Source organism: Ostrinia furnacalis, unplaced genomic scaffold, assembly GCF_004193835.3.
Source record: "Ostrinia furnacalis isolate ACB-3 unplaced genomic scaffold, ASM419383v2 OfSCF5400, whole genome shotgun sequence".
Classification (NCBI taxonomy): Eukaryota; Metazoa; Arthropoda; class Insecta; order Lepidoptera; family Crambidae; genus Ostrinia; species Ostrinia furnacalis.
Genome location: NW_021135639.1, coordinates 103,509 through 117,415, shown reverse-complemented (window position 1 = coordinate 117,415; position 13,907 = coordinate 103,509). Strand labels below are relative to the sequence as shown.

General features: G+C 41.9%; 1 protein-coding gene and 1 long non-coding RNA gene across 2 annotated transcripts in view; both read right to left on the bottom strand.

Annotated features, from left to right (window-relative positions):
- The window catches only part of LOC114361051 (triple functional domain protein-like), a gene marked incomplete at its 3' end in the record, with an annotated part of 52,140 nt that overhangs the window by 22,897 nt on the left and 15,336 nt on the right, over nt 1–13,907 (bottom strand). Inside the window, exons 9-14 of the mRNA XM_028315966.1 lie at nt 13,180–13,400; nt 10,311–10,391; nt 9,683–9,880; nt 7,901–8,023; nt 6,034–6,225; nt 5,048–5,217 (exon numbers count right to left, since the gene is read on the bottom strand). Of these exons, the coding sequence (XP_028171767.1) occupies nt 5,048–5,217; nt 6,034–6,225; nt 7,901–8,023; nt 9,683–9,880; nt 10,311–10,391; nt 13,180–13,400 (985 nt within the window). The remainder of the gene's footprint in view (nt 1–5,047; nt 5,218–6,033; nt 6,226–7,900; nt 8,024–9,682; nt 9,881–10,310; nt 10,392–13,179; nt 13,401–13,907) is intronic.
- LOC114361050 (uncharacterized) lies at nt 253–1,713 on the bottom strand. The gene is made up of 3 exons (XR_003656562.1): nt 1,133–1,713; nt 821–1,025; nt 253–638 (listed from the first exon to the last, which is right to left on the bottom strand). It is a non-coding gene; the product is annotated as an uncharacterized LOC114361050 (long non-coding RNA).

Sequence of the window (13,907 nt, the reverse complement as noted above, 5' to 3'; positions counted from 1 at the left end):
AGACCGCAGCTCACCGATAATATTGTTAGGGTTCGTTTCCACTAAAGCAGTGATTGAACAAAAGATAGTCGAAGAGAGAAGAGACGTGTTATAAGCAATTAATAAACAGAATTCAAAACTCTGTCTGTCTGTTTGTCTTGCTTTCACGCCGAAACCACTGAACCTATATTGATTAAAGGGTTATGCCCACTTAGTATGGGACCTTTGGCCTGAGGTGGACAGACATTACAGCATGTAATTTGTTATTTATTAAATAGTCTATACCAGTAAGAAACAGAATATAAATATCATTTTGTATCCAAGTCCTTAAAAAAATTTTTTTTTGCTTAAGACTAGAAAGGTTAGAAGCAAAATAAAACACCATTTTTTTTTATTATTATTATTTTAATCTGACTCATGGGTCAATAAAATATTGTCTAGGAACTAGGCAGGTGGAAATACATGTTCCTGATACCTTGCCCAGCTCAAAAACCACAAAATTGTCATAACATGAGCACAGCAACCTACTGTTATTCGGCCAATATAAGGGCAAATGAATCCTCGTCCCATCATGTGTTTGTTGGGGCTCCACAGCATGTGTAGCAGCTCGATCAGCTCACTGCCATTTAAGGATGACATATTTGGTCAGATCCCCGCAGCTGAAACAAAGAAATTAATTATGGTATCATTCAAAATTCATTCTTTAAGATATTGAGATGTGATGTCAATTTTTATCTATCAGTTAGAAGTATTTGTATAGAAAAAAATATACACTTTGTTCAAATATATCAAGCCAATGTCTTTAATAAAATATAATGAAAATAATTATTAAAAAACTTACTTGACGAGGTGAAATCTGTTCCATTATTACATTATTTTCGAATATGTGATTCTCTTTCCGTGTTAATATGCAGACAATCCACGTTAACTGTGACCAGTGCTAGTGGTTGCTTCTTCATTTGAAATATTATTTGTCCTTGATTGGTGCAGAGCCACACCGTGGCCACGGTCCAACATGAGTGACAACATACACTGCTGTTATCAATCTAAAAAAAAAGTTTTATTAGGATTATGGTAATCTACGGTAAAGGTAGTTGATCAAATACATTGTAAAAGGTATTCAACAAGTCCACACGCTCATTCAATAACTTACCAGCTGAGGAGTCATCCACTGACATTATAACCAACTGAACTTAATAAGCTCTAGGCTATGTCGCCTCCTCTGCATCATGTCAGCTATACAATTGATACATATCATAGGTTCCTCATGAGATTGAGGAATTGCTAGTTGCATTATCCAAAATCGGGCCGGGATTAAACATTGGGGCTCGGGTCGGAGTCCATACGTAAGCCGTGGTCGGCGTTTGGGCAAGGTTCGATGTCCGAAAGTGAGCCATTGGTCATTGGTTGAGTGAGATTCGTAGTTCGAGAGTATGCCAGGGTCATCGGGAAGGGAAGCATCGAGGACCATGGTCAAAAAAATAAAGACGTCAAAAGGGAAACGTAACAACACTTTTCTGCTTTTATTTTGGCAAAGACTTGGTTTTGAGAACTAAACAACACTCACGATGAAAAATACAAAACAAAGCGAATGACAGATAACAGCTGTGACAATATTTTCAGTGTTGCCATGCTAATAATGTGGTGATGAATAAAAATAATCGATATAAAAATCGATTGTATTTTTTGATGACTCGAAATAAGGTGTGTGTGATATAAGGTTTCATTTAGTTATTTCAATATTTTTGGTAGTGTTATTAGAATATTAAAAAGGTTTTATAAACGTCATTTTAATGAATACGTATTTAAAAAAATAATAATTGTCATAGTCGAACAACAATCGATAATGAATCGATTCTTACCGATAAGATTCATTTTGGCAACACTGAAATGAGTGTTAAAGACAGGAAGTTGTAATTATCACATAAAGTACTATTTAAATTGGATTTTTATAAAGGCAAATTGATACAAAGTTACACTAAGTGAATACTTTAAAAATTAGTTAAAAATTTTTGGCAAATTCATATTTTCATTAGCAGCTTGTCCACGCCAGGCCAGAAATGAACATTGTCCTTTGGCATTGAGATAGTTTGAGTCTCGGGAAAGGACATATGATAGTTTTTATCCCGGTTTTTGAAACAGAGACACGCGCGATGAAGTGTTTCTGTGACAGACAAAAGTCCACGCGGGCGAAGCCGCGTGCGGAAAGCTAGTAATATAATAATTTATTATACACGAGATGTATAATAAATTATCGTATTAAATCACCGTTCATCCTTAGCAGAGATCGACTACACTTAGGTGGAAATAACCTGCCCAAAAAGCCAAATTTTTCCGCACAATCCGCACATCTTGCTTCGTCATCATCGTTAAGGTGAAAAACGGAAAAGCACACTTTAAAATTATATGGTAATTACCTACCTGTATGTAAAAATAAACGTGCATTTTCGGTCTGAAATTACTACATACTGAAACATTAATTACAATTTTTAATCTTCATAAAAATATAGAAAAGAGCTTTCGAATTACCCTAGTAAACGACCTCCCAAAACAAAAGAGACCTAGTCGTGCGACATCGCGAGGCTAGCGAACAATAACGCCGCAGAGCTGGATACAACAATACCTTTTAATATTTTTTCATCTACATCGCAAATGGGGGTTAGCCGGGAAAGTATTATCTGAAATGTAGGTCGAATGAACTAGTGAATAATGAATTTCCCCGGTCTTACTTCAATAACTATTCAGATCTCATGTGCTCTCTAGAATTAATAATTTAATACTATCTACTCTGCTACTCGTAACACACGTAAATTATATTACGTGTTTTTTGGTCGCCTCACTGATTACAGATTCTCGTTCACTTCAAAGAACAACCACACACACATCGCAAGTCACAATGCACTGATAAGTAATGACAGAGGGGGGTTAAGTTCAAAACGTAGCACAGCACACATTTAACATTTAAAGCACATATCAAAAGCACCTTAATGAAAAAGGGCTACTATAAAGTTGATGATTATATAAAGGATAAAAATGTTTGGAATGTTTAACTACCTAGCTCGCATTAATACTTATGACTATAATTTGTATATTTTAAAGACTGTAAAACCTTGAAAAGGAGGCTGACAATAGTGACTGAGTTTCTTGCGCTGCTTCTTCTCAGCACTGGCCCATTTATTGTCCCGAAGCAGTGGTAGGGTTAATATTGGGACGTGTAAAAGCGCTTTTTTAAAGCCTATTTGCAAAAATAAATGAATTTTATGAATTTTATGAATTTTATGAATTTTATGAATTTTAATTTTAGCTGCAAGCGAACTTGCACTTTATTGCTGCGTACCAAGAATAGCTATTGGCTTTGTTTAAGTTGCTACCCTAAATGATGTATGTCCTGATACTAACAACTATGATATAATCGTCAATAAATAGTAAACATAGTCTCAGACTATAACACACAGCTGTTTCTGTTTACGTTAACTTTAGTGTGGAGTTCAGTCTTTAGTTAGGAATATAACCAATATGCCTCGCGGGCCTTTGCGGAGAGAACAGACGCTATCTGAAGTTGGCGACCAATATCTATTGAAAACAATTGTGGCTTTCGTGAGCGAGCTTTTCCTACTCGTTGGAAGTTTAAAGCTGCTATAACTGAGGTTTAAAGATTCTTTATTTCTCAATAAAAACATAATTGTCACTTACTTGAGAACAAAATTAAACTAAGTATAATTTACATTTGAATCGTTCGCACCGATATGTTTTATAAAAAGCATTGGCTTTAGCAAATTATACCATCTGATTGGCGATAAAAAGTAAATCAGTATAATATAAGTTCAAAACAAAATTAAATATAATTTTCTAAATTGTAAATATTAGTTTTAGACATTAAATTTAATAAGTAAGGCTCATTCTACAACGTCATGAATATGTAGGGCAAGTTTCTTTTTAAAAATATTTAGGGAGTCAATGCTTTTTATTGATGCGGGTAGTTTATTAATGTATGTAGTTTATTTAACTGGTTTAATTCCTTATCTAAAACTGAGATGTACCGTACAGAATGGAGTATTCTGTGCCATTACTACGAGCAACACACCGTAAGACAATTTGATTGACTCCATGCTAGTAATGTATGACTTTGTTTGTCATTTCAACCTGCATGCAAAATGACGACTGTATGAAGGATGTGCCTAACACCGTCCCTTAGATTAATTAGTGGCTATAAAAATATAAATAAATAAATAGGCAACAGCTCCAAATGTCCCAGGTTCGATTCCCAGTGGGGGAATTTTTTCTGCTCTGTTTGGTTAGTGGTAGAGCTTGTTCTCAGCCTACTTGACTAGCTAATTCCGGTCAAATTCCACTTCCATCTCCGGCCTGTACGGCTAGCATGAAAAACTTTCGAGTTCCAATCGTTTGCGTATTCGAATCGCCATCAAAGGATTTAGGACGAAAACTGCAACAGCGCCCTTGTGAACGTGTTGTAAAGTGAACTTAGTATGAGAAATGGTTGCACGAAACTTATTTTGAGAATCAAAACTGTCACGTTATCGTTTAATTCGAAGATTGAGTACCGAATTTTGTCGAATACGCAAACGATTCGAAGATGAAAGTTGTTCATGCTAGAGGTAGGTACTGATCCTTCTCGAAGTGGACAGTACAGTAGTGTCCGCGACTCGCCACTATACAAAAAGTGTGTTAAGTCGCCGTCGTTGGCCACCGGCGGCTGTGGTCGGTGGCCCATTTGCACAGAGCCTTAACTGTCAATGGACAATTTGACACCATTCTCCAAAAATTCCAAAACACAACTTTTCTAAAATGACACTTCATTCTGGTCTTAAATAAATAATTAATTTTAAATTATCTGTAAATTACGACTTTTGGTTCCATTGTAATTGAAAAAAGTAGTTGAATTGAATTGACAAAATAGTCACGTCCCTTGCTTGTATTGCCATACAAAATCTAAGGGGGAGTCTCATTTTGACAGTTTTAAAAAGTACGTCATTTGATTGGTGGTGTCAACACGTCTATTGATGGTGATGAACTGATGATGGATGATGAAGCTGGTCACTCGACTCACCGTAAGTCCTGCAGTAGCGCCTCGCCCTGCGCGATGGTGGCGGCGCAGGCGTCGAGGCTGGCGGCGCGGTGTTGTGCGCACTGCTCGAGCGCGCGCCGCGCCGCCTCGGGCGTGTCGTCCGATGCGCACACGCCGCCGCCGCTGCGAAGCGTCTCAAGCCATTGGAGGAGCTAAAACAACGAAAGGACGCTATTACATGTGTTTTGCAACGAACACCGGTATCCGTTCCTTCGTTCGTTTCAGCCAAATGACGTCCACTGCTGGACAAAGGCCTCCTCCACAATCCACAATGCACGGTCCTGCGCTGCCCGCATCCAGGCTCTTTCCGCGACCTTTACCAGATCGTTGGTCCACCTAGTAGGAAGCCTGCCCACGCTACGTCTTCCAGCCCGTGGTTGCCACTCGAGAACTTTTCTGCCCCAACGGCCATCGTCTCTACGAGCTATGTGCCCCGCCCTACGGGTATTCATATTCGGTGAATAGGTGAACTATTAACCCAATATTAGTAGTCTATTTTTTATCCACGAGGAAGCTCATGGCCTGTATCTCACCTGATGGTAAGTAACGATCAGGCTGAAGGTGGAAGCGAGCTTCACCCGGAATCCTCAACCACGGAGGAACTGGCTATCTTACCGCTAAATCAACCAAAACCTTGCGAAGATGTGTACTGGCTAGAGTGAAGCAGAGATGTGTGCTAGCTAGAGCAAGTAACTGAACTGCATGTGGTTAGACGTTGAGCTGAAGTTAGCGCGCTCTGACACGACTACGCTGCCAGCTTGGAAGGCACAGTTTTCCGTTTTTATTGCCTGTTACAACTTCATTCAGTAGTCAGCCAGCACTGACATGAATGTAGACAGGAACGAGTTTACAACACATTTTTTCTCATTTCCGCTTTGGTGGTTGAGTTCGCGCCCTAAATAATACTGCTAGAGGCCAAAACGTAATATTTTAATACGAGTTATATTTTTAGTTTCTAAAACGCTTGCCTCTTTCTCGTGAGTATACAGCAGCACGGCCAAGTCGAGCCTTCTCCGCCGGCGGTCGACGCGCGCCGCGAACGCTGCCACGTGCGCTTCCAAATCTCTCGCAACACCCAGCACTTCTTCGGGGTCGCATTCGCCTGAGCGTGCCAACTCCTCCGCTGCTGCCAGAAGTTTCTCGGCGTTCGTGTACGTATTCTGAAAAGAGCATTGCGTTTAGAGGCGCCGAAATATATTGTTTCTCCTAAATAATTATCTCGAGAAATGATTTTGGCTTTTATATTTCTCTCACAATAAGTCTAACTCAATGAGGGTTATCGTTTTAGCGCTCACCAGTTTGCGCCACTGTAGAGTAAGGTCCTGTCACTTGCTAGTAGCGAAGACAGTGGCACCATCTGGTGAGTGCTAAAGTGGTAGGAGGACTATCGCATTTGCACTCATCAAGATGGCGCCACTGTAGAGTAAGGTCCTGTCAATCGCCAGGGGTGCCAACTGTTAAGTATAAAAACGATAGCCCTCATTTAAAGACGGAGCTAATATTTCAAAATCAATTTGGAGAGTAGACAACCAAATCATGAAACGTTTGAATCTATACAGTGTGTCCGGGTTTGTAGTGATCAAACTTTAAGGGCGTAATCTATGGACAATTTTATCGATGAAAATACTTCAAATTTGGGGCTTGACCCATTTCTAGCAAAATTACGAGGATTTAAGTTTTTAATTTTTAGTTTTCACCTCTTCCTCCAAAAACAAGTGAAAGCGTGGGTAGCTTAACACTAATAAGCAAAAATTTTATATCATGCGATAGCCAATAAAATTATCTATTAGCAAAAGTAGAAAACAGATACAAGTTTCATACATTTTAAGGGAGTAAGAATGGATTTAATTAGAAAAAAACATGACTTTTTTCACTTCTTTTTCAGTTATTTTCCAACACAAGAAAAACCAGGTCGTTAAGGTATGTTTTATTTGCATTGTATTATTAGTATTTGAGCTATTCTACAAAACGAATGTAAATTTATTAGTCTACGTTTATTAGTTTCGACGTAATTGTTGAACAAAGATACCCCTTCCCAGCGGATTCCATAGCGCACGCGACATGCTAAAATGCACTGCCTGAAAGAATCACACAACCTATTCCGATTACTATGGAAACCGCTGGGAAGGGGTATCTTTGTTCAACAATTACGTCGAAACTAATAGACGTAGACTAATAAATTTACGTTCGTTTTGTAGAATAGCTCAAATACTAATAATACAATGCAAATAAAAGATACCTTAACGACCCGGTTTTTCTTGTGTTGGAAAATAACTGAAAAAGAAGTGAGAAAAGTCATGTTTTTTTCTAATTAAATCCATTCTTACTCCCTTAAAATGTATGAAACTTGTATCTGTTTTCTACTTTTGCTAATAGATAATTTTATTGGCTATCGCATGATATAAAATATTTGCTTATTAATGTTAAGCTACCCACGCTTTCACGTGTTTTTGAAGGAAGAGGTGAATACTAAAAATTAAAAACTTAAATCCTTGTAATTTTGCGATAAATGGGTCAAGCCCCAAATTTGAAGTATTTTTATCGATAAAATTGTCCCTAGATTTGGCCCATAAAGTTTGATCACTACATGCCCGGACACACTGTATATATAAAAGAAAGTCGTGTTAGTTACTTCGCTTATAACTCAAGAACGGCTGAACCGATTTAGCTGAAAATTGTCAGGGAGGTAGTTTAGAGCCAGGAGAAGGACATAGGATACTTTTTATCCCGTTCGAAATTAAAAAAAGTCTGCTTATTTATTGCCATTAAGGCGGAACAAAGTTCGCCGGGTCAGCTAGTGAGTAATAAAACCAGATTGATATAACAAGAACTTACTTGAGCAACATTTTCGAAATGTTCATGAGATTTCTGATACACTCTTGCCTTGTGGAGATTCCGTCCTATTCCTGTATTTTTCTGCAGGAAAACTTCACCATGATTCGCCAACCAGTCCAAAACCTAGAACAAACATCATAGTTTTAGATCCATCGCATTATGAGTGCTAGTGTAACACGTGTTAGGCAAATACCAATATTCTTTACAGATAGAATACCTTAGCTAGGCGTATACTGTAAAACTTGTGATATAGAAAAGGACATTGTAAAACACTTCCAATTCCTCCACTAAAATTCATCATTATAGTGTCCAGCAGCCTGGTTTGTTCTAATGCTTAACCATACCTGCCTACAATCCTCTTTGTACAAAAGCAACGCAAGTCGTTGGTGCAGCTTGAGCCTGGCCTGGTGATAGCGCGCTTCCAAAGCCCTGTGGTGGCCCAGTATCTGGTGTATGACGGCGATCACGTGATAAGCGCCCGAGCTGTAATTCGCCGCCGGGTATACCGTGTGCACGTCCTCATATCCCTTACCTGCCTACAATACTCTTTGTACAAAAGCAACGCAAGTCGTTGGTGCAGCTTGAGCCTGGCTTGGTGATAGCGCGCTTCCAAAGCCCTGTGGTGGCCCAGTATCTGGTGTATGACGGCGAGCACATGGTTCGCGCCCGAGCTGTAATTCGCCGCCGAATATACCGTGTGCACGTCCTCATATCCCTTACCTGCCTACAATCCTCTTTGTACAAAAGCAACGCAAGTCGTTGGTGCAGCGTGAGCCTGGCCTGGTGATAGCGCGCTTCCAAGGCCCGGTGGTGGCTTAATATGTGGTGTATGACAGCGATCAAGTGATAGGCGCCCGAGCTGTAACCCGCCGCCGAGTAAACCGTGTGCACGTCCTCATATCCCTTACCTGCCTACAATCCTCTTTGTACAGTCGCGGAATGAAAAGGTTCGTCACCTTAGTGTCGCTTTTCGCTTGCACTAGGTACTGAAAGAATCAAACCTGCCAACATAACCGTGCAAGAAACAGTGCTGCTAACATTGAAATAAATTAATAACTATGACGTTTGCTAACGAATAAGGTTTTTGCTTGTTTATTTTTCTATCCCATCAGTGCAATGTCACAAAATGTAGTTTTTTTTTTATTTAATAGAAATAATAATGGCCTGTTGAACCAACAAGAAGGTTTTAGTTTATCAATCATAATAATCTTCTTGACAAGATGAATCGTCAAACAACTTTGATCTGAATAATTTTGAACTTTACTGACGAACAGTTTAATATCATTTTCTCTAACTCGAGATTATTCTGTAACATAGTTTCAAAAGGTAATATGTGCTCGCGATTCGTTGAAGGAATCAATTTGAAAACTGACGAACCTTTTCATTCCGTGACTGTACAAAAGCAACGCAAGTCGTTGGTGCAGCTTGAGCCTGGCTTGGTGATAGCGCGCTTCCAAAGCCCTGTGGTGGCCCAGTATCTGGTGTATGACGGCGAGCACATGGTTCGCGCCCGAGCTGTAATTCGCCTCCGAGTATACCGTGTGCACGTCCTCATAACCCTTACCTGCCTACAATCCTCTTTGTACAAAAGCAACGCAAGTCGTTGGTGCAGCTTGAGCCTGGCCTGGTGATAGCGCGCCTCCAAGGCCTTGTGGTGGCCCAGTATAGAAAAGTACAGTGCAAAATGTTTTCTGTTTCTCTTCATCTTATCTTTGTTAGTGACCAGCGCGGTCTGGATTATCCGTAACCTAATACTTAAGATTGTATCCTCATATCCCTTACCTGCCTACAATCCTCTTTGTACAAAAGCAACGCAAGTCGTTGGTGCAGCTTGAGCCTGGCCTGGTGATAGCGCGCTTCTAAGGCCCGGTGGTGGCCTAATATCTGGTGTATGACGGCGAGCACATGATTCGCGCCCGAGCTGTAATCCGCCGCCGGGTCGCCGCCGCTACTGCCTGCCGTGCTTACGGACCCGTCGCTCTGCTGGCAACAAAAAATGTTTATTAAATAAATACGCAAATTGTAAGCTAATCCTACTTTTCAGTCATGATCTAAAGCTCTATGTTTTAACGTTTACTAATGAAATCCTTAATAACACGTAATGAGTAAAGTAACGGGAACAGCTTTAAGTCGCAAATTAGGAATAATAGAGCGTGAGACGTGAATTTACGTGTTGTAACAAATGTGAGCTGTCTTATGCAGCGTGTACGGTACGAAACGACGTAACTAAATTCTTTGAAGGGTATTTCAATTCGACAAATATGGAAAAGATACTCGAGGTCTTATTAAAATATGCAAATTGCCTACTAAATGATAACAGCATACTGTTAGCTTATACGTTTATAACAAAGCCTCCAAAAAGCACAATGGTAGCGAATTTGGGGCCTATAATATATTATTATAAACTTACCATATCCGCAGGGTCGGTTTGATGGCAAACTTGAACTAGGTGATCAAGCTGGTATAGCAGCTTTTTACTAGTGGAATGAACCTGCAAACAAAACATCGTTATTTGAATGTAGTAGTATCTAATAACTTGATATTAAAAGGAGAAAACTCTAATGATCATAATGAAAGTCCAAATATAATTATAAGTAAAATAAGCGTGTGACGTCAACCCACACGGAGGACCGACGACCTGATTAAGGTAGCAATAAGGCTACCAACCGTGCGATGTGGAAGTCATTGGGGGAGGCCTATATTCAGCAGTGGACGTCCTGTGGCTGAAATGATGATGCAAATAAGTCGCCAGTGAAGTCCTAGTGGTTGGCTGAGTAGAATACAACGCCTTGTTGTGGAACACCACTATCTGCGTCAAACCCCACGGTCTGTACTTTTACCTCTGTGTACGCCTGGCACATGTGCTCGTAAACCCGCCCACAGCCGACTAATACACCTTCGTCACGGAGATAAACGGCACTGGCTTGTAGTTACCTCTGTGTACGCCTGGCACATGTGCTCGTTCAGCTGGCGGTGCCGCTGCGCGTGGTGGAATACCACGGAGAGAGCACTGCAGAGCGCTCCTCTTAAGCCTGTACTACACAAGCTCTCACCACTGTGTACACCTGGCATAATATGTGCTCGTATTGTTGGCGGCGCCTCTGCACTTGTTGATCAAGCGCACGCGCACACCCGCCCACCGCCGACGCATACATCCACCAGTTCGTCGTTCCACACCACGGAGAATTAGCACTGTTGATCACTAGGCCTGTAGGGCAGGGTCTCAGATCATAGAAGGGAATAGATGTGAAACGGGGGCGTGGCGCGTGTCTCCGCGATATGCCCAGAAACGAACATCGCCCGCGACGCCAGGTTAGTCGCGATTCAGTCGTACTGAGGAAATGTTCTCCGATATTGTTGGATAATGCGTCGTAACGTGCAATAACATAAGTGAAACGAAGAACTACAGGAACAATGAAGTCATTTACCACATGTAAGTATTGCAAATCCATTGGTATTTTGCTTATAAATAAAAAAAACTAAACATTTTTACGAACGAATTCAGTGCCGTGACATTTACTGCGATATCGAAATTAGTGGTGATAAAAATTCAAACACGTTGTACATTGACGATTTAGTTAGCAACCACTTTATGTCATGCGTAACTACTGCGCAATGTATTTTATTTCTTCCGATATCCACTGACGCGTGAAAATACACAGTACGGCCGCATGTGCCGGTCGTAACATAGTGCAGGGCTCGTGTTCGAACTGACTCCTTTATGCAAAAATCGTTAAAGAACATAATAATAACGTATAATAATAAAAAGGTTTTCATACAAGCATTTTTTAAACCAATTTCGAGCCTTGCCCCCAGGATTTAAAGTATCGATATCTTATCGACTCCATTTTATCTTTCTTCTCTCTAATTGCTTTTTTCAAAGTGTGCGTCACGTCACGCGGCCATTGATTGGCCATAAGGCACGCCTTCTGGCCAATCACAGCACTTTTAAGCCGGTTGCACATGTTGTCGTAGACTCTCAGTCGCTTTGTTTTTACACAGTTGAATGTGTGTGTGGGAGCTGTGGTGGGGGAAATGTGGGGACACTGGTTCTCGTTGTAGTTACGCGCGACTTCATATCTATTCTCTTTCTATGATCTGAGGGCAGGGTACTCACCTGCCATGTAGGACGTAACGTAGTATGTAACGTAACCAACCTTCAAGTGAGTACGGCTCGTCCACGGTCATCTCGTATCTGGCTGCGAGCTCCTGGATCCTACTGCGAGCCGCCTTTGTGCTCGCAGTGATACCGCCACTCGGTGGGTCGCTACGATCTCCCTGCGAACCACGCGCGAGCATCTCGCAGCGGGCTCGTGCCTATGTACTCACTTGATACAGTATCTGATACATTACATTAGATGAGTACCCTGCTTAGTACACAAGCTCTCACCTCGGTGTACGCCTGGCACATGTGCTCGTACAGCTGGCGGTGGCGCTGCGCGTGTTGCTCGAGCACACACGAAGCCCCGCCCATCGCCGACATGCAAGCCTCCACTTTGTGGCGTGATCCACCATTGATAGAAACAGCATTGCGAGTGCTCTGCCAGACCTGTATGTCACAAGCTCTCACCTCAGTATACGCCTGGTACATATGCCTAGCGTAGAGCTGACAGTCGTAAATTCGCCCACGGCCGACGCATTCGTACGCCTTGTGGTGGAATACCGCGAAGAGACAACACACTGCCGACGCATACGTCCACCAGTTCATCCGTTCCACATTGTGGTGGATCACCACGGAGAGCTAGCACTGCTGGACGCTAGGCCTGTAATACACAAGCTCTCACCTCTGTGTACGCCTGGCACATGTGCTCGTACAGCTGGCGGTGGCGCTGCGCGTGCTGCTCGAGCACACACGAAGCCCCGCCCATCGCCGACATGCAAGCCTCCACTTTGTGGCGTGATCCACCATTGATAGAAACAGCATTGCGAGTGCTCTGCCAGACCTTTATGTCACAAGCTCTCACCTCAGTATACGCCTGGTACATATGCCCAGCGTAGAGCTGACAGGCGTAAATTCGCCCACGGCCGACGCATTCGTACGCCTTCTTCCTGCCTCACGCCGTACGAAACAAATCTTTTTTTTTTTTTACGAACGAACGAACGATGCATAACAAGGCAGGTATTTGACCACAATCGCACCTGATGTTGAGTGTTGAGGATGCGGTCTAGGATGGTACATATCTCAGGAGATCTCTCCATTCCCCGGGCGTTTTGCATGACTCCTTACAAATTTCTCCACTGAGAGAGAGCACTGCTGGGCGCTCCTTCTGTAGTTTTACCTCTGTGTACGCCTGGCACATGTGCTCGTAAAGCTGGCGGTGCCGCTGCGCGTGCTGCTCGAGCGCGCGCGGGTCGCCGCACGGCGCGCCGCCCTGCCCCGTGGCCAGCTGCAGCGCCACCGCGCACTGCGCGCCCCACCCGCCCACGGCTGACGCGTACGCCTCGGCCTTGTGGTGGAACACCACGGACAGAGACAGCACTGCCGAGCGCTCCTCTAGGCCTGCAATAGGAATGATGACTGGGTAATGAAATCGAAATTCCATTTAGTCCGTCAGACAAATAATAAAAAAATTTTGGAGACGTATTTTTTATTTTTTTCATAATCGAATAATTACAGTATTATATTGAGTTGAAATGTCGCGTGCCGTTTGCGTGACGTAGCGTAATAGCGTGACGTAACGCGCCATTTCAACTCGATGTAGCACTGTTATTATTTAATTTTGAAAGAAAATAAAAAATATGAGTTTAATATTTTCTAATTATCTGTCTGACGGACAAATAATTGAAATTTTGTCATCTAGCCTATTGTACATGCTGTTAACATTTGTATAACACAAACGGAAAGAAAGGAGATCTATTCTGACCAAATTGTTAACATCTACACTATAGCCCGACCAGGAACATATAAACCCTCGCCATGTTGCGGAAAACTAATGGTGCTAATTTCTTTTAATGGCAACAGTAACTGAAAACTTTATTGATATGTCACCTTGCATGTCAGTCTATT